Here is a 20,851-nt window from a genome sequence, read left to right on the forward strand (position 1 = left end):
GTGCCTATGCTGACAGCTCTTGGCCATCCCTCTAGGCAGGGTCAGTGTTTTTGAGGTGGGGGGCAGAGGTCTGTTTGCAAAAATCAAAAATAGAAGAAAAAACTAGGCAGATAGGTACTTCAGGGTTTCTAAGTGCAGGCACTAGTGTGCTGCATGCATTTTTACGGACATCCACAGAGACTCTGTGTATCCCTCCCTTTGTCCATCCAGGCTGGCTGGAAAACCACGACTGTTCTTGGTCCATCAGTAACAGCTTCGGGAGCTCCACGTGCCTCACTGGTGGTTGAAATAACCCAGGTATCTATCGTGAGGCACGTTCAAGTGAAGGCAAAAAGGTCCTTCCCACAGTGCAGCATCAGAGGTAGATCTGTCGCCCCTGGACATGAAGGCAGTCAACAGTTTGCAGGGATCCTGAACGGATCAAGCAGATTTGTGACAGAGGGATCTGATGAGCACATATTAAATTGACAAATTTAATTTCTTTCTGGCTTCTTTCTCAAGCCAGAAAGCCCCAGTTTTGGGGGTAGTGTTGGACCTATTCATAGTGCAGGTTTCAGCCTTGGGAGCAGGACCTGGCTATATTTGGTGCTTTATTTATACACAGGCACTCTGCACATGCATCAGCTGTGCTCTAGAGCACCAAAATCATATTGGTTAAATAATCCTATGTTGGAAGGTAGTTTCACATCCTGTCTTCATTCAGCCTCTCGCCCAAGAAAAAAGGATCTGTAATAAAAATGGGGATTTTCTGCTCTGGGGGCACCAGCAGCTCCCATCTCTTCCCCGTACAGGGGTCACAGGGTCCTTAAGGTGCTCATGGTCAGTTGTTATTTTAGCTCATCTGCAAAAGGAGTTCATGCAATGACAGCAAGAGGCAGGACAGGGATTTTGGGGAGTTTCAAAGCAGCAAGGTGGAGTTTCTCACTTTGGGGCTTTCTCTATGCTTAGATTTGCCTGCTGCAAATAACAATAGTCTTGCCATCCCTTAAAGCAGCGAAAGCCTTGTGACGGAAAGCGTCAGGCATCCTTGAAGCAGCACCCGGGGGAACTAATGAGGCGGTAATGTGATTAGTGCCTGTGACCCCGTACACCACTGCAAGTAGTGTGCCAGGACCCTGGGACATGGCAGCCCAAAACCGGGACACATCTTAACCATGGCTGACCCAGGGGGGCTTGTTCTGGCGATAGAGGGTGAGACGTCCCTGATGTCCGGGAGTGTGTGGCAGCAGGTAGGGAGCTGAAGCAGGGGATCCTGTGTTCGGGGAGACTGGGGAGAGGGGCTTCAGGGGGGTCACTGGCCCCTCTCCCCCTGCCCAGAAGCAGCTCCAGCTTTCCTCCTCCCAGGCCACCCTCTCCAGATCCCTCTGTTTTCTGGCAGACAGGATTAAGCCTGACCTACCACCCCATCTCAGACAGAGCCAAACCTCTTTCGGATCTAATTATTTTCCGTTTTTGTTTAATTGTGCACATGCTGCTGCTGGCTGAGAAGGAGAGCGGCTCCTGCCCGCACTGGGGCAGGGGGGTCGCACAGCTCCTTGCCAGCTGCAGGCTCTTGGATCAGCACTCCATCTTTTGGGGCTGTGATTTCAAACCCCTGTATCTCTTGGAGGCCTGAGGCAAGTTCCCCAAGAAGCAGCTCTGGCACTGTCCTGCGTTTCTACAGTGGTGACCTTCACGCTTAGCTCTCCCCCGAGTGAGGAAGAGGAGTCTGGGCATGGCCACCTTTCTCCCTGCATCCTCCTCCTCCCTCGGACCCAGTTTGCACCCGGGCTCTGCTTGTTCTGCATGTGTTTTGCTACGCAGTTCCCATGTACAAGTGGCACCGGCTTCTTTTAGCAGTGCATGGCATGCCTTTTTTTAATGATCTTTTGATTTCTCAGTTGATCTGAGTTGCTGCAAAATCCCACAGCCTCTTCCCACAGACGGTGCCAGGCTGAGCTTCGGCTGTGCCAGCCTGAAAGCGCTGCCGAATCGTCCCAAGGGCAATGATAAAACAGGGGGGTGATAAGGGAACGGGTGACACCCCTGTGCAGTAGGAGGGGAGAAAATAAGATGGGTTTTCAACCCACTGGGCAGCTGGCCAGGGTGGGGAGAGAGAGAGAGGGGACAGAGAAATCAGATTAAGCATGACAAGAGGCTTTGCCTGTAGCAGTTATATCTGCATATGGAAAACACGGAGATGCTCTGGTGGACCTTAAGTTCTGCCACGCTCATGTATTTTTTACAGCATCCCTGGGGCTGAGCATTGCTTTTCCATATCCCATTTTTTAACACCAAAACAACCTCACAGCATCTCTGCAGGCACAGGAGCACACCCAGCATACCGAAACTCGCTTCTGCTGCAAATGAAGCAGTTCCTTCCCCACCAAAGCTGTGCCGTGCCGTGTCCCTTGCACCTCTCGGCACAGCAGCACGAGGTGGCTCAGGCACGCTGTCGTGGGATCGGGAAGCAGCTCTGGAGGAGGGGTGGGTCTGCAAAGAAGTAAATACTGCTGCAGAAAGTTCCAGCGAGAGCCATCGGTGTTTCCAGCAAGCCATCTAGTGGCTTCCTATTAAAATGGTTGCACGTCTTGAAACTGGGAAGGCAAAGCTGGAGGGACGAGGGCTGCCCACCACCGCAGTTGTGTTGGGGAACCGTCGTGCAGGGGGTTTGGACGTAATTGGGAAAAGACCTTACTGCAATGGCCCTCTTCAGGGTCACAGGGCGGTTGAAGGGTTGGGTTAGCTGCTGGATCACAGCATAGGTCTTCTGATGGACATCCAGATCTTCATTTCACTGGTGCGGGTTTGGTTGCCCTAGCTCCAAAACACATGAAGGATACAGGGATAATCAATGATTTAGAGCAGCTTCCTCTACGGTATGGATAGGAGATAGCAGACAGGGAGAGAGAACGTAAAGTTTTGGGGGTTTCTTAATAACGTGAGAACTCGGGGCATTTCACTTGGTGAAGTTTTGGGCTTTAGTGGGTTTAAAGCAAATTAAAGTCCTAGTTCACCAGATGATTCTGTTGTGGCACCCTTAGGCACAGCCTGCTGCAGGGGCTGGAAGTTTGAAGGCTTCATAGAGGTGTTTGGTAAACTCTGGAGGAGAGACTGACCTGGGGCTGGAAGTTGGGTGGTCTAGGTAGATCCAGAGCTATCCTTGGCCGGTGTTTGTATAAGCTGTTCGGAAAAACCTCTGGTGATGGAGGTTTCACAGCGTCTGTAGGCAGTCTCTCCCTGTGCATCACTTGCCATAACTGTAGGAGGTAGTTTCTTCATGACCGACCTGACTCACCTTCACTGCAATTCAAACCTATTACTGCAGTCCCCAGGAGGTGTGGAGGGCAGCTTGTCCACGCTGTTCTCTGCCTCTCAGACAGATGACGGGTGGGCTGGTGCAGTTTTTATGTGCCACGTGGCATTTTGACTGATTTTCGGCCCATGATGCTTCCTGACGCCAGGCGCTTCCCCACCTGGTACTGCACAGCGATTTGTCCCACCTGCATGTAGATGTTTGCACCTACTTAATGCAGTTGGTTTTTTCTGACTTTTCTCCAGGTCTCCAACTGTTTTACTCCCAAGTCCAGTATTCTGGAGTGTTTTCATTTTCCTAGCTTGGTAGCTGCACACTGAATACATTTATCACATCACCCATGTCACTGATGACATACTGGGTAGTGCCACAGCCAGGACAAGTCTCCTTGCTCAGCACATCCTCCCAGTCTGATGGCAAATCACCCGTAACGACTCTCTCCGTATGGTTTTCTGATGAGCTGTGTGCCCACATTAGGATAGTTTTGCCTGAGCATGTTTTTCTGGTGTGCTGCTGAGGAAGCCATGTGGGGTAGCACCTAGTGAATATCAAGATACACAGCACTGACTGCTTCTCCAGCTATTCACAGGCCAGTTACTCTGTCGCAGAAGGAAATTAAATTGTTCTTGACAAATCGGTGTGGACAGTCACTTATCATCTTGTTATCTTCTAAGTGCTTACAAATAGGTTGTTTCATTATTTGTTCCATCAGTTTTCCCGGAGTTTGAGTTAAGTGGCCAGTTTGTAATTCCCTGCCTCTTCCTTTTGCATATTTTTAAAGCTAAACCCTGTGTTTGCTTTATTTCTGGTCTTCTAAAACCTCTCCTATCTTCTGTGAACTATCAGAGGAACAATAGCTCTGTGTCTGCTTCAGCTGAGCCCTTTCCTCAATACCTTTGGGGAATCTTATCACACCAGGCTGGCAGATGGACCAACACCCTGGTTTGGTTATTGCCCTCCTGCTGGGATGCTTCTTCCCTTGGCCCTCCGTGGCTCTCACCCGTATTAGATTATTTGAACTTCGTCCCTTTCCATTTTCTAACCAGTGCTTTTGAAAGGTTATGTTTATCCATGAGGTGCTTTTGGGTAGTATTTTGTATAATCCGCAATGATACAGAAAATCTGGGCCAAATCGTGACTTGGATTAATATTAGGAGAACGGTAGCGGAGCTACCTGGTGATAGAGGTGGATGTAATTTGGCTTTTTTTAGTGATTTTCAGGAGCGTCTGGTAACTCTTGGTGTCCAGTTCAGCACACGGTGCTATGACCTTGGTTTTCAGAGAGTGGTGGTCCCCCTGCCTGGGAGATGCTCATGCAGTGGCATCATGCATGCAAGCATCCATTTGGCATGTCTTATATTTACCCCGCTGGGGTCTGTTTATTTCTTTATTAGCTCTGTTTACCGATTTCTCAATTCTCTTCTTTTTTTTTCTTCTATTCTTTCACAGGAATCATTAACCAATGGCAACAGGAATCCAAGGATAAGGTGATTTCCCTATTGTTAACCCACCTGCCTTTACTGAAGCCTGGCAACATTGAGGCAAAAGTTGAATACATGAAACTCTTGCCTAAAATCCTGGCCCACTCAATCGAACACAACCAACACATCGAGGAGAGCAGGCAGTTGCTGTCCTATGCCTTGATACACCCTGCCACCTCCTTAGAGGACAGGAGCGCCCTGGCCATGTGGCTCAACCACCTGGAGGACCGCACGTCGGGTGGCTTCGGCGGCCAGAACAGAGGTCGGTCGGATTCGGTGGACTACGGGCAGACGCACTACTATCACCAAAGACAAAACTCCGATGACAAACTCAACGGATGGCAAAACTCTCGAGACTCGGGCATAAGTGTCAGCGCTTCCAGCTGGCAGGACAAAAACCTGGCGTGCGAGAACGGCCATCTGCCCCTCTACTCCTCCTCCTCCGTCCCCACAACCATCAACACCATCGGCACTAGCACAAGCACCAGTAAGTACCCATGGGAAGCTCTGGGAACGGCCACCCACGGCCACTTCACAGCATGGTCCCCCCATCCCACTAGAAAATACTGCTTTGCCGTGGTTAGCAGAGGGGTTAGGTTCATGTGGGCCATAGAAAACTTTTTATTTTCCTTTCCCCTACCTACTTTTTGATTTCCTGCCTGCCTTTTTTTACTGTTTTTTTTTGTTCCTCTAGTCCTGTAGGATTTTAAAGACCTGGCAGCTGGAGGGGAGGGAAAAACATCCAAGCTGTAAGATCAAAAAACATGCATTATTGAAGAGAGCCCCTTTTATTTCATGTAGCTCCACGTAGATTTGCAGTTCACGTTTCAGAGTTCCTAAAGCAAGCGGGGAGCTGATGCTTCATGTCCAGAAGCGAGCTGGGGGACTTGGCAAATCCAAAAGTGACCTGGAGACTTACTGGGAGGTAATGGCATTGGGGCCCCAAAGCGCAGGCACCGGTTTTGGAAGCAGGGCTGGGATCCACAATCTGCAGGGCGTATCTGAAAACCACCCTTGTATCTGCAGTGCGCAGAAGTGTGAAGCTGGTGCTCATTGGGGGGTTAGTGTGTATATATATATATATATATATATATATATATACAGTCCTTAACGTTTTCCAGGAGAGTTGGGTAGCTCTTTCCCCTTGGGGGCCCCACCGGGCTTTGATGGGAGCGGTGGACAGTGCAGAGCCCAGCCCAAGGCTCGGGACATTGGGAGATGCTGCAGAGCACCGTGGCTGGAGATCTGTCTTTGGTTTTGCACGAAGACCAGCTATAGCTGGTGTTTAAAGCAGCCATTGATGCCTACAAGCCACCCTTAGGAGAGGAGGAACAAAGCCATCTTCTCAGTGGGGTTCAGGAGCTCCTCTGCCCACCCACTCCCTCTCTGGAGGGCTGTCACAGCTGCCTGGTTATCACCTTTGGTGACCACCACCATCTCACCTGCAAGGCTGGACATCCTCCTTCCCTTTGAGGCATTCAGAAGGTCTTTTTCCAAGACACTTGGCATTCCCCTAGACATAAGAGATGCAGAGAGTGCTTTGGGGAGGAGAGGCTTCTTGCGGCAAGGGTGCTGGCTTCTCTATCAGCATGTGGAAAGCCACAATTAAATAGCTGAAAGCTTTAAAATGGTCGCTTAAGGCTTCTGGGTTTTTTCCCTCTCCTGTAATAAGCGCTTTTTTTAGGTGGTGTTTCAAATCAACAACGATACGAAATGCATCTCTGGGTTTATTGCTGTAGCACCCTGGTCCCTGCCTCTCTGGTGTCCATCCTTGCAGGCAGTGCTGCCTGCTGCGCTGCGTAGGGGTTTAGCAGAAGGGTCTCAGCTTCTCCGCTGACTCTGGACGTCATGCCCATCCCATCCCCTGTCTGTGAAGCCCCAGCTCCTGCTGCCATGTGATTGTGTTATGTTCAGCTTCTCTGGGAGCTGGGTCGCTGCGCTGCGGAGGAGAGCTGTTTCAGAGTGAGCAAGCTGCATGGGAAAGGCTTAACAAGGAGACAGGGTGAGAACCATGAATGTATTTGCAATCAGTCTGTTAAACCTCTCCAGGGATGTTGTTTCTGGGGGGTGGGGGCAGCTCTCCCTTGCATGCCTGGCTGTTCGGAGGCTTTGCACATCATGGAGGCAGTGGGAAGTGATGGCTTCAGAAGAGATCTGGTTCCTCACGTCAAGATCTGGAAGCAGGGAGCTCTGATGGGTGCAGCAGTTTAATCATTGACAGTGGCTGGAACTGTGCAAGATGTGTTAGGTCTTGAAGGACGCTTTTCAAAAACCGCTTTGTGTTTCTTTTGAGCCTTTTTGTGTTCAGACTTCTCTCTTAGCAGAAGTAGTGACCCGCCTCTTGCCCAACAGGGTTCGCAAGTATGAGCACAAGGCACCAAAACCCAGGCAACAGCCAAATTACTCATCAGTACCCAAGCTGCCGCACTGCTGAGGTTTTTCCTAAATTCTCCCAGGATTAGGTGGGCGCAGCAGCACAGTGGTGGGACAGGAGCAGCTGTGGGTCTGGCAGCAGCCCTACGCTTTACTGTAGGACGCAGGCAGACCACTTCTCTCCTCCATCTCTGCCACTTGCTTTGTCACAGCATCCCCTGCCCTCAGTGCCGGCGTGGCAGCCCTTGCCCGCTCCGGTCCTTCCCAGCACCCAGCAGTAGCTGCTTTTCGTGGTGCCAGGGCAGCTCACTCACATCGTCCTGCTCTGAGCTGCAAGGTTTATAAGACTCCGTGTTCAGGGAACCTTTTCTCTGAGCATCATAGCGTGGTCAGCATGTATTTCTGAGACTGCGTGGTTTTGCAGAGGCATCTGAACACATCTTCAGCCCAGTCTAATCCTAAACGTTAAGATGTTGTAACTCCAGCTAGTGTATTTTGGTGGCAGCATGTTCAGAGAGCCTGTGGGCTGAGCTGAAGATAACCCGACCATGCTTCATGTGTTAGTTCATAAGCTTCCTTAACGCAATATTTGCTCGGACACAAGCACAGTAAGTCCACAGACAGATGCCAAAAAACAAACACGGCTGTCAGCCTTTGTCCCAGCCCCTTGAGTCAATCAATAGGTCTATTAATCTTTTATTCCAAAGCAAAGCCTTCAAACTGTTACTGTTTGTTTAGGTTTCCATGTTAGTATTTTTAAATTCTCCCTCTTGCTTGGAGGTGTTTATCTGGGCAGGGGCTTAATCCAGCAACACCCTGCCGCGCACAGCCTCCCACAGCCCATCCCTGCAAAGGTGCTGCCTGCTCCTGATGCCGAAATGGGGCAAAGTCTTTCCCAGAGGAGCAGCATGGTGATCTTGCCTGAGGTACTTTCTTCTGGTATTGTGGCATAATTAGATGCAACGCTGTTACGGCATAGGGTTTAAAAATGGGTGGCTGAAGCTCCTGTGACAATTTGCTTTGCGCTGCCCTTGTCTTTGACTCAGCCTAGACCCAGGCTTTGAGACTTGGTTCAGGCTTGGTTCATCTCCAGCTCACGCTTCACAGTGCTGGCTGGCGTTAGCAAAGGCTTGAGGAGGTGTTGTTGGAGTCGTCCAGCCTTTGCAGGGCAAGTCAGGAGTACTCTGAAGGAGTCACTCTGGATTTCCCACAGTAATGGTGATCCAGGAGCGGGACCAGCTAAGCGATGGGTTTGGCTCTGGGTACAGGCTCGCCCAAAGCGATAGAAGTTCACATCCTCCTTCCCATCCGCTGCATCACTGTAACTGCTTTCTTGGCCCACCCTGCACAGCTTCAGCTGCAGCTTTAAACCAGGCTTTAGCGTGCCGGGAGGGAAGGTAGCCTGGGCGCGGGCTCGGAGCGCAGCTGGGCAGGAGGCCAGAGCTGCTCCAGGTGCCGTGGGACAGGGTGAAGCCCCGAGCCCGGGCTCGAGTCAGGCGGCGGTTGCAAAACGCCTGGGTTGCACAATGCCTTTGCAGTGCAGACAGGGCCTGGAAACTCTGAAAGGACAGAAAAAAGCAGCTAGCTTTCAAAGCTGCAGGCCAACAGCTTCTTGCGTGGGGGCTCTGGCTCCTTCCTTTCCCCTGTAATTGGTTCCACCTGAGTAGGGTCTGATGGCATGTGGGGTTTTGGTTGTCAGATGGAAGTACGGCGTAGCTTAACCCTGTGTTTTCCACCCTCTTGGAAGCGAGTATGTGCCAAGGAGAAGGAGGGTCTGCTGTTAAATGCACTTGTTCAGCGCTAAGAAGGTGGAGTGCGGGTATGCTGGTCTCATTTGGACCATCAGGTCTGTGAGCACAAAAAGGGATAGAAAAGCACAAGGTTGGGCGAGAGTGGTAGCAACTCCAGTTGGCAATAGCGAGCCTGTTGAAACACAGCTGAAGAGGTAAGGTTTTGATTCCTGGCTCTAACATGCATCTGCTGGATGAGTGTCTTGGTCCTCTGCTCCCAGCGTATAACCTGGGGATAACAGTGTTACTTCTCTTACCAAGGCATGGTGAGGTTTTCCTGTGCTCTCGCCTCCGGTGCAGTGCCAGGGCACTTCAGCTCCCTGTGGAGAGCAGGTTCCCAGGGGCAAGTCTCTGCACGGGAGCAGAAGGTCTTTCAGGAGCAACAGTAACCTGCCCCAAAAATCCAAATTAAGAGCCAGATGTTGGCTCTTTCTCACAGAGGAGTGAGGACATCCTTATGCCATACCTGGCTAGGAGAAGAGGCAGCTCAGTGCCAGGCACAGGCAGCACTTCAGGCAGGGTGAGTGCCTCCAGTTGTCACCCTCCCGGGGGGACAGCAGCTCTGCCCGGCCTCTGTGTGGGCTGTAGTGCTGCCATAAAGCAATGGGACATCAGGTTCCCCAGTAAGGGGTGGCCCCGGAGAAGGTAGGCAGCGCTTGGTCTTACTGAAGCCCGGCGTGCTTGGGGGTCTTATCTCCTGTCTGTCTTTCCAAAAAGAGGAGGAGGTCCCTGGACTGGTAGTGGTGGTATCTCTGTGCATGGCCAGCGGTGCCCAGCAGTCCTGTCCTTGGGTGAGCACCCAGTATGTCCCTGGTGTGTGCGCCCTGGGTTGCTTGGAGTGGCACCAATGCCTGGAGGTATGGTGTGGGTGGCACCAGGGGACAAGTTGATGGTGTGCATCACTGGTTGTTGGTGGATAGTGGCAGTCAGAGACCTTGCTATGGAGTATCCTGCGGAGCAGGAATCCCAGGCACTGGGACTGTGTTCGTACAGGAGGGGTGCTGCAGGCTCTGGTGTGTCAGTGTCGCTGTGCTGCCTGGATTCCCCTGTGAGTTGAACAGAGAGGTCCTGGGATCAGCAAAGCTGTTTGCCGGTCTGCAGCCACCCTTCCACTTCTGCACAAATGGGAAAGATGCCGGGTGCTCAGGCTGGCTACACCCTTCCCATGTGAGTCTCTGCCAGAAAACCGATGATGTTTGTCTGTGAGGAGAGAGAGAGAGAGGAGAGTGAGCAGTGCAATGCAGAAGTACTCACCTATATAACCTCCTTGTCCTGAAAAAGAAAAATCTCTTGTCTTGTCCTGGAGCTGAAGAAAAGGAATAAATCAGTGTACTTCCTTCCATGCACACCAGTCCAGATTCATGGCTCTCCCCCTGCACCTCCCAGCTCTCGAGAAATGCTTAATGTTTCACAGTGATGTTCAGGTGGCACCAGCGAGTTGTACTGATGATCGAACTCCCAGTACCACAGAAATGTAGAGATACTGGTGGCAGCAGGGCAGTCTGCAGAAGGAAGGACCTCCCCATGGACTCTTATGTGAAGATCCCACCAGGGGCTGCTGGCTCTGGGGCAGACCCAGTGCCGGCTTGTGGAGACCCCGCCATCCTGGGAAGGGCTTTCTGTTGGGTTGCTCTTTCTCAGAAGAGACTCAATCTCAACTGCTGCCCTGCAGGCAGATCTACAGCTGCTAAACTGTATGTCGGCACGTGTGTGCGTGATGTGGCTTGCTGGATTTTGCCTGCATTTGCCCCAGTTGTGGTCTCCCTAATGAGAGCACAGATGATGGAGCTCTTCCCCAGGTCATCAGGGAATTGAGGGTGGAAGAAATGACACCAAGAAAGAACTTGACATGAACAGAGCTTGGGTTTCCTGACTCCTCACCTACACTGGTGTGCAGCAGCTCACTGCCTACCACTGGAGACAACCCTGTCATCATACCCAGTATCCCAGCTGATCTTGCTAACGGGATAGCTGCGTGTTCCAACCCACAGGACCACCCTGGTTTGTGTTGGGTTGATGGGCAGCTTGCAGGTACAATGCTCTCCTCTGTGTAGATTTGCAATGACACCTGAAGGGGGTTGTGTGCCCTCAGCTGATGTTTGACTTATGCAGGGCAACACGTTTCTTCCCATACGTTAGCAAAACATGCCGTTTTGCTTGCTCAAAAATAGAGTGCCAAAGTCTTAATAAGGTTACAACAGCGAAGCAAACAAATGTACTGTTCTTGCTGAGGGGGGGATTAGCTTTGTACTTGGGGATTGCCTCCAGAAACTTGTTCCTCAGCTGGCTGTGCTCCGAGCTGAGACGTGGCACCCTGGCATTCATCCTACCAGGCGGGGACACCTCTAATACTTGCTGGTTTTTCTCTTTTACTGATGGACTGAGAAAAGCTCATTGGACTTTATTACACTTGAGCTTTTCAGCGGTGGCAGATGGGGGCATTTGTTGTCTTGCTCATGCCCTCTAGTGTTGCACATAGCTGTTGGAGAGCATCTCTAGGAGTCACCCACTTTGCCAGGGTCCCATCACTACAATATCTTGCTAAGTCCATAGCTTAAAAACAGAGTCTTTGTACAAAAAGCTAATGTGAGCAGAGTTGTTTTCTCAAATCCATGCAGAATAAGCACAAATACAACAGCAAACAGGACTGAGTAAGGACAACATGGAATCATAGAATCATTTAGGTTGGAAAAGACCTTTAAGATCATCGAGTCCAACCATAATCTTCTACTCCAGCTCTGAACACCAACTACAGATTTCCTGGCCCCTCTATAAATTCAAAGCACTTGGTCCCTGGGAGGTACTGTCCGCTGCTCAGCAGACCATCACTCAGCAAGCAAGGAGATGGAACAGTCACCTGCCCTCCGCCTGGAAGCCATCAAACTTTGGAGATGGTAGCACTCATGGAGGACAAGAGCGATGGCCTTTTGGGGTGTCAGCAATGCTGGCAAAAATCTGCTGCATTGAGTGGTCACTGCAAAACTGTGTTTCACAGCCAGCATCCCTTCCTGCTGTTGAGGGCACTCCAGTTGCCATGTCGCTCACCCTCTGGTTAGCAGGGAGGTGTCCAGAGTCAAAACAGAGCAAGCTGTGCCCATGCTCCATGAGCTGGTCTGCTGGGCAGGTTGTTTTTAGTTGATGGGCCAGCTATGAGCGCTCATGCCATGGTCAGCTGAGCTCCCACATTGCCCAGACCTGGTCTTCAAGCAGGGCGGTCAGGTGAGCCACCCTGCCCTGGGACCAGAGCAGCCCCCGAGGTGACTGTTGGCTGGTTGGGTGCAGGGAGGGAGGTTGCTGCCCCGGGGTCTGGGGGATCCAGTTGTGCAGCAGCAAGGTACAGTCTGGGAAAACGGGGTTGTCTAAATGGAAGAGATCAGGGCAGCCCCATCATACAGTCCAAGTGATAGGACAAGAAGAAATGGCGTCAAGTTGTGCCAGGGGAAGTTTAGCTTTAATATTAGGGAAAATTTCTTCACTAAAAAGTTTGTGAGGTGTCAGAACAGGCTGTCCAGGGAGGTGGTGGAATCACCATCCCTGGAGGTATTTAAAAGCTGTGTAGATGTGGCACTCAGGGACACGGTTTAGTGGTGGGTTTGGCAGTGCTGGGTTAGTGGTTGGACTTGATGATGTTAACAGTCTTTTCTAACCTAAACAATTCTGTGATTCTGTGATCTCTGCTGTGCACTTGCTCGCAAGTTCTCAAGGTGAAGAGGCTTGAAGACACTTTGGGCAGGAAGTTGGTTTGGCCCAACCTTCTGGTCTGTCACCTTTCATCATCCGTGCTGCTGTGTTCAGTGTTTCCTAACCCAAGGTATTGAAGCATCCTGATGGACTCTTGTACTTGAGCAGTGGTGGGAGCCTGTTTTGGCATGTTTCCTTCACTTCTTTGCTCCCAGAGGGTCTCTCCTCGCTGTGTCTTTGGCCAGAAAAGAGGGTGGCTGACAGAGGGCATGTGGTGCTGAGGTCCCCCCTGCAGTGCATCTCCGTGGCGGACTTAGACTGACATTGAAGCTAATCAGCTTAGCTGTTGTCTTCCCAGCTATCATGGTCTGCACTGGAAGGAAAAAAAAGAGGGGACTATCGTTGGTCCTTGTCCCCAGGCCAGCATCTGGGAGGGTGGCTCTCCTGTTCCTGTTCAGCTGGGACTTGCTGTTCACATGTAGCCTTGCTCGTAGGGGAGGCACAGCCAGTGGGGCAGAAGAAGTTTCTTGCCAGCAGTGGTTGGCTGTAGGGGGATGCAGGTGGCTTTAGGGTGATGCAGATGGCTCTGGGGGTTGAGGATGGCTCGGGGGGCATGTGGATGGCTCTGGGGGGATGCAGATGGCTCTAGGGGATTGAGGTTAGCAGAGCAGGGCTGATGTTATCCCAGGCATCAGCACAGAGATGGGGTCCTCCCTGCCATGCTCACTGCTTTCATGTGGGAGCAAGTGATGACGGGGGGCATATGTGCAGCCTACAGTAGGCAGTGCTTTTGGGCTGTGTGCCGATCCTGCTGTAGGCAGGGTGTCGAGCGAGTGACGGATACCTGCTCGCCAAGCAGAGCAAGTAGGCAGGGAAGCGAACGCGTCTCCCACAAACATGCTGCAGCCAGTGGGTTTTCACGTGGGCAGCGGGCTGGATCTGGTGGTCCTGCCTCTGCTCGGCCCCTCGTCAACCATGATGCTCAGAGGCAGAGGTGTCACCAAGAGGCAGAGGGGACCTCGAGGCTGGGCTCAGCGGTGGTTTGCACCGTGGGTGGCACATAAACACGCGGGGATGTCGCTGGTTGCTTCTGGCTGCTGGTAAGTGCGGACCCACACTGATGCTCCTCAACCAGCCCTCGTGACACCAAATGATGCTTCTAGGCGCTTAAATAATCCACATAATCCAGCCTGCCCTAGCCCTAGCAAACCGCTCCATCACTAGGGAAGCGGTGAAGCAGGAGGTGGTTGGACTGCGTGGCTGGTGAAGAGAAGGGGGAGCGCTGGGTGCCAGCAGGTGGAACGTGCCTGTCCCCCAAGAGGGCACGTCACACATGCATCCTCTGGGACCACACCACTGCTTCCTCCAAATCTGGTATATGTGAGGTTTGATCTTTGCGTGTACCGGCGCATCTTATGGAGCACCGCTCCCGAATTCACATACCCTGCTCACAGAGTGATGGCTCCGCAGCTTCCTGGCTGGAACGAGGCCACCTAATTTTGGGAACTTCTATTCCAGCAGCACCCAGCAATGCTCCCACCCTCTCTACTTGTGAGATCCCGGTGCAATCACTGCATGCCCTGGTTTTGCATGGCCCTTAGTGGGGTGCTTGTCCGTTGGCAGTGGCAGGTAGGACACCATCCTTGACCTGCAAGGGTGAGGGAAGCTTGAAGCTTGCAGCTCCGCCACCGCCTCTGCTTTCCTTTACGGCAGCCCGGGTGTCTCGGGAAAGGGCATTAAGAAGCAGCAGCGATGGTTTTGCACGTTATCCTACAGTCCTTGGGATTCCTGTCACCAATGAATCATGCTTCTGACCTGGAAGTGGTGCAGAAGCTGCCAGCACAGCTGATTGATGCTCTTGGGCTGTGGAGCAAAGTCAGACATCCCCAGTAAATCTCTCAGACCCCTCGGCAGTCTCCCGTGTCAGTTGACAGGGAGGTTTTGTTGATGGATGGACCCTCCTAGACCCAGGTGTATTTTACCACACCCCCCCGGTGCCTCTTGGATACTGGCATAGATGACAGTAAGCTGTGGTTACTCATTGCATAGGAGCTTGTTGCTCTCCTGAGGGAAGCTTTGCTTTTCTCATCGCCCCATGAGCACCCGTGGGTCCCTGTCTGCAGTTTGCATCACCGCTGGAGCCACCATCGGCATGGGGCCAGGGGCTCCGTCTGGGAGCTGCGTACCCAGGGGTGCTCCTCATTGCCTCCGCTAGTAACTTATATCCATAAAGTGCCTGATGAGTAATGCCTCCAGCTGCCTCCAGCTAGGGATTGCTCTCTCCAACTCGCCCCTGGGCTCCTAGGTGCCAGCAGGAATTTTTGGGGTGCCCAGCAGGCAGCAGCAGAAGGGGAGGAAGGGTCTGTGCTGGCAGAGGCATGCAGACCCCCCCCCCACCACCACCCTGAAACCCCTTTTCCTCCTCCACGACAGCCTCCCGACATCATGTTTCCCCAGCCTTTCCTCACAACATGATGAAAATCAGATTTGTGATATTTTCCTGAGCAGCTTCGTGGGGCGAGAAACCCCCAGAGAGAATCGCCTTTCCATCACTCATCCTTTGAAACTGCGCAGCTCTGGGCTTTGGCAAGTAAAGAAATGGAGACAGATGAGCTCTCCTTCACCCCGCCATCAAACAGCAGCTGCAGAGAGATGGCAGGAGGGCACCAGGGAGGGAAGGGAGTGCTGGGGCTTGGATTCAGCCGAAGCGACTCCAGTTTCCCTCCCGACTGCATGGGGACTTGCTGTGTTCTCTTGACTCAGTAACATGCTGCTATTTAATTAACTTTTGACTTCTCGGTTAAAGGAGCAGTGCACAAAATAGTTATTTACTTCATTGGGAAATTCTTTTAATCGTTACCATAATTATAGCTTCCTCCTCTTTTTTTTTTTTTTTTAATATATTTTTCTTAGCAGGGGGAAGGGAGGGAGAGAGGGGGAATATTTGCTGCTCTCCTTGTGGTTATCACATCCTTCAAATTACTAAAAGAGGCTGGGATAATAGGTCTGGTGATTATATATAGGCACCATCTGCTCTGTGGCTGCTTCCTATCAAAGTGCAGTTAGCAGAGTGCAAGAAGGATATTTTTCTCTCCAGCTATATTAAGACTCTGTTTCCATCTCGGCTCCAAAGCAAAGCTCTCTGCATGCAAATGGATCAAATGCGCTGTAATCAATGGTTCAGGTTTGGCAGCCTTGAAGCCGAATTATTTTTTTTTATTTTATTTTCCCCTCAAGTTTGCTGTTTCCATTTGTTACGCAATTTTATTTGAGGCTGGTTGCTCTGCATTTGATGTTTTCTTGTAACCATAGTCCCCCCCTGTTTGCTGAGCAATACAGTCTCGTGTTAGCCGGTGCAGAAATCTGTGTCATAACTCGAATGCAAGGCAATATCTGAGCATTTGGGAATGTTTCGGAGGATGATGAGGACAGATTTTTAGGATGCATATGCTGTCGGTATGTAGAGGAGGCGGAAAGCTGAGCTGAGTCAATTTGGAGCACTAATGGGAAAGAATTAATACTTGTTTTATGATAGCAGCCGTGGCTATCCCGTTGCTGCTGGGGATCGCTGGGAGCATTGCAGAGCTCAGTATTTGGGGCAATACGGGCGGTCGTGAGGTGTCCCTCCTCGGCAATACCTATTTCATCTTCTCATGTTGGGAACTGGGTACTGCATTCGCCCCTCGGTGGCCTCAGGGACCCAGCAGGCTTTTCTTATCTCCTGGAGCTGGTAAGATTTTATGCTCTTGGTGGAAGATGGAGGAGAAGGAATAAGACATCGCCAGCCCAGACGGAGAGTGCTCGGGACAGGGGTGCGCGCCCCCGAGAGCGGGAGGCCAGGGGACGCTGAAATGTGGAGGAATTTGTCTTGCAAAATCTGGGCCGTGGTGCCTACAGGAGCGGAGGGCTAAATGGCTTGTGCTGGTGGCTTTTTTGAATGAGTGAAAGTGAGTAAAAAGAGAAAGGGAGGAGAAAAACCCAAATCAGTCAGAGGATGGAAAAAGCTCCGGTGCTGTAGCAAAGTCCAGTTGCTTTCTGGGTGAAATTCCCCTGGTGATGGTGGGGTGGTGATCGCGGGGCGTATGTCACGTGAGATGCACGTTGTCCCGTATTTTGTCACTGCTGAAGGCACGGTGTCTCCCTGCACTTGCTCCACGGATTTTTAATGACTCTGTAGGGATTATTGGATCCCGGTGTCTTGAGGCTATTCCAGAGATTTCTCACTCACTCCTTCCAGTCAGCTGGCTTAGGTCCCTTCTTTTCTTACTCCCAGTTCCCAACAGGTTGCATGTCGCTACATAAAGGTTGTGTGTCTTCCAGCTTGGTGTCCTGAAGTGGTTGTAACTGATAGAGGGGTTTCTCCATCTGAAGTGTTAACGAGTGGCAGAAGCTGATGCTGTTGATCTCAGGAGGCAAATGCTCCTCAGACCAGGGATCTTATTAGCAGCTGGTGGAGGCAGCGGGCAGCGCTGGCCGCAGCTTGAGTGGAGCAGATGCTCTTGGACATCTCTTCTGGGTGAAAAAGGAGGACTGTAGGAAGGAGAGTTTCTGCATCCCAGCGTCGTCTCTCTGGCTTGATCCATGAGCAGGGGAGGAATTTCCCCCGGGAGCCTTTAGCAAAAAATCAGTGAATTCTGGGATAATTACGGAGGCTTGGTTCCACACAGCAGTGTTGTTATTAACAGACCGGGATTCCCCAGGGGCAAACACTGTTTTTTCTGTGGTTTGTGTATAAATGTATGAGAGAAACCACATTTATTGGCCTGGAGATTGGGGCGTTGCATTTACCCGGAGAGCAGTGTGGTTTAGGGCAGCACCTTCCTGCAACGTGCCTCTGATGCTCTGTCCCCCACACCGATTCCCACCTCCCCCCACCGCCATTCCCTGCATCCATTTGTCTGCGGGTTACGTCACGGTGGGGCTTCGCACCTGGTCTGTCTTGCTCCCACCTTGCTGGATGCTCTGGTGGGAAGCCCCGCGCAAGGACCTCCAAAGCAACTCCCGAGCTCCGGCTCCTTGGTGAGACGAGCCAGGCTTCCTTCCAGAAATGCGTCCCATCGGATTGCTGAAACCACCATAGAGCTGCGTTTACATGTCTTTAGATGCAGCCCAGCTCCTACTGCCGCGCAGATGAGTTCATACAAAAACAGTGATTCCTGCCGGAGCCGAAGAGCGGATCCGTGCACGCTCGTGCTGTGCAGGGGCTCACGAAACCCTCTGCGGCCGGCACCGACGTCCCCTTCCCAGCGGAGCCTGGACGGGGCCTCGCCTGCGCTGCGTGGGGAGAGCACCAACAAATGGGTTATTGTTTCTCTGTCCAGTTTCTTGAACAGGAAACTGTGTTTGAAAACGTCATTTTTTTAAAAAAAGTTTGCTTGCCAGGCGTTTCTTGAGTCTGTGCTTCTTCCTAATTTCTCTGCTCAAGGCAGCACTCTGCTCATTTATTTTTTTCCCGTAATTTCTCTGCTCAAGGCAGCACTCTGCTTATTTATTTATTTTTTTCCCTAATGCAGGCAGCAACCCAGTGGCTGCTTGCATTTAGGACTCTTGGCTTCACCCCCCCACCCACCCCCCGTGGCTTATATCAGCCCCTGATTCAGGGATAAGGACATGGTTTATCCGGCACCGTACAAACACAGTTAAAGTCACAGCCACAAAACCCGGGGGGGGGGGGGGGGGGGGGAAGGCACAAAGAAAAGGCTCCAAGGGTTAGGGGATACTGAGCTGAAAAATGTTCCATCAGGTTCTGCTTTGGCCACGCTGGAGCTGCCTGCGGCGGCGTGGGGAGCGGGTGAATGAGGTGCCCAGGAAGGGGGCTGGGTGCCAGCTGGGCAGCGTGACCCACTGGCAGCTGCTTCCAAGGGTCCCGGTACAGAAAGGCTGGAAAAGCCACGAGCACTGGTCTGCCAGCGTGGGGGAGCCTTCCTGGAGGAGAGGATGTTTCGTGACCAGGGTAGCAAGGAGGAAGCGGAGGAGAGGACTGAGTTGAACTTGGTGGTTGCTTTGTGAGGGGGACGTTGCAGGAGCTGCTCAGTATTCCCCCTCCGTGGGGGTGCCTCCGGCCTGCGCAAGAGACCGTGTGGCTTCAGTGGATTAAAAACATCCCCGCTTCCTATAGCAAACTGGGGTCAAGCTGCTGCTCCAGATACCTGCAGACCAGAAAAGGAATTGTACATGATCGGGCACCTCCCGAGGATGGGCCACAGCCAGCTTTGCAGCCAAGAAGGGCCATTTTTAGACTAAAAACAACAACAAAAAATCTTGCGAAGAGTCCAGCATGCACCTTGCAGCACTTTCTCCTTCCTCCAGCCACGGGGAGGACCTTACGCTGAATTGTAATCTGCTGTATGGACCGTGTGCTGGTATAAAGGGTTGTGAGGTTGTTGTAGAGGTCCTCTGGGTGTCAGGGACCCGTGGGGGCTGGAGACGGTCTGACCACTCCTCTGTACCCAGCAAAGGGTCTGGCTCTCGGTGGAAACGCTCACATCAGCCCCACATGCCTCTTGTCAAGGACTTTTGCAGCACGTTAAACCAGATTTAACGAAGGGTGCATCGGGGCAGAGGGAGAGCGAGTGCCTCGTCAGCTGCCGCATGCTGTGTGGAGGAAGGTCTGCCTGCAGAGCCCGATTCCTCAGCTCTAATCACAGGAATGGGTGGCTTTTCCCTTCTCAGGCTGAAAAATTGGCCTGGAACCCTGAGAAACCACAACACAAATGTCTGACACTGTTCCACATGGTCTTCAGCGAACAAAAACCCTCTTGAAATTAGCCCTTGCCTACCAAAATAGGCAACACCACTTCAAAAAGGAAGAAGGAGAGGAGGGAAAAAAAAAAAGGAAAAAAAAAGAAGCTCAAGGCTTCACAGGGAAAGCACTTGCAGCCTCAGGGTTTCTATAAGCACATTGTCATGCCTTCGGTCCGTGATAAAGCCGGTGCTGCCCAGAGAGTTGGTGGCCCCCCAGGGATGCTCCTTGCTGCTCCAGCCCTGCAGCAGTGTGGTCTGCAGCCACCTCCTGCGATGGGGAGCCCTGCACGCCACGGTGGCTCCATCTTCGCCATCACTCTTTCTCTGTCCTCTTTAATTTTTTTCACCTGGGAATATTAAGTCAAACTTGGTTTGAAGCCTGAGAGCACTTCGGCAACACCTCATACTTCTCAGCTCCAGCTTATGTATCACATTTTTCCCTGGGATGCAAAACATGCCAAGCTCATCTCAAAGGCATTGTATTTAGTAGTATCTGCTGGGTCGCAGCTGACCCTGGTCTGGAGGAAACATGGGCTGGCATGGGCTGAGCACAACCCCTATGGCCTTTCAGAGCCGCGGTCCCAACCTGCTTACCGTGGGGAGGACCGTGGTCTGCTCTCACCCCCATCCCATGGGATACCCGGGTGGAAGGAGCCGGAACAGGCAGTGCCTTTGCAGAGTGGCTGGTGGGTCCCTGGGGAGCGGATGGCTCTTGCACCGCCTAAACGAGCCTGCGGCTGGCAGAAAAACACTTCTAAAGCAGAAGAGGGACACACTTTACAAGTTGTAGGGGATCCGTGTGCCAGCGTGGCTCGCACTTTGGAGTGGTGGTTTCCTCTCTTTGTTCGTCCGGCTCGCGCTGCTGTGGCACTCAAAGGCAGGCGTGCCTCTGGCCACCTCCTGGAAGCTTATCTTACCCTAGAAGAATATATTAGATTTCCTTTTTATATTAAAGTTGAATGTTTTTGTAATTTTTTTTTAAAAAAAAAAAAGAGGCTTGAGTGTAAGGTTATAAACTCACACTTGTTTTTTTTCTGCTGAAGCACATGTGGACCATTTAATTAACAAGAGACTGGATATGTGACTTGTCCCCACTGGGCTGTCAGCAGCCCTGGGTTCACCTTGGACCATCTAAAAAGCACAGAGGATTGTCAAAAGCAGGGCAGGACCTAGGCTAAACTGACACTTTGAAAATCATTCGCTACATCCTCTTATTTTGAGAACCCAAGGACATGAACACAAGCAGCAGAGTTAATAAACAGGCACATTTATTAATCCCCTTTCGAAGGGTTACGAATTAAAAGAGGGAGAGGTGTGTGCATGCTAGGCAGGTGCCATCCCAGGGTTGGCAGCATTTTTAAGCCTGAGTGCTGGTGGAAGCTGGTTAAGAGGGTTTGCAAGAAGCCGTCTTGCTCACAGGTCTGTGTTGCAGCCAGAAAGGCTGAAGTGGAGCCTAAAGTTAAGCCAGTTCTAAGAGCCCTTAAAAT

At 51.8% G+C, this 20,851-nt stretch overlaps 1 protein-coding gene across 6 annotated transcripts in view; it reads left to right on the forward strand.

The window, feature by feature from the left end:
- The window catches only part of SAMD4A (sterile alpha motif domain containing 4A), a 109,587-nt gene that overhangs the window by 60,640 nt on the left and 28,096 nt on the right, over nucleotides 1–20,851 (forward strand). For all 6 annotated transcript variants that reach the window (XR_013929281.1, XM_080394402.1, XM_080394401.1 and 3 more), the window contains one exon: nucleotides 4,745–5,263. Coding sequence is in view for 5 of the 6 variants with exons in the window: in XM_080394402.1 (XP_080250528.1) it covers nucleotides 4,745–5,263 (519 nt within the window). In the remaining variant the exon portion in view is untranslated. The remainder of the gene's footprint in view (nucleotides 1–4,744; nucleotides 5,264–20,851) is intronic.

This window comes from Falco punctatus, assembly GCF_963210335.1.
Source record: "Falco punctatus genome assembly, chromosome: 7".
Taxonomy (NCBI): domain Eukaryota; kingdom Metazoa; phylum Chordata; class Aves; order Falconiformes; family Falconidae; genus Falco; species Falco punctatus.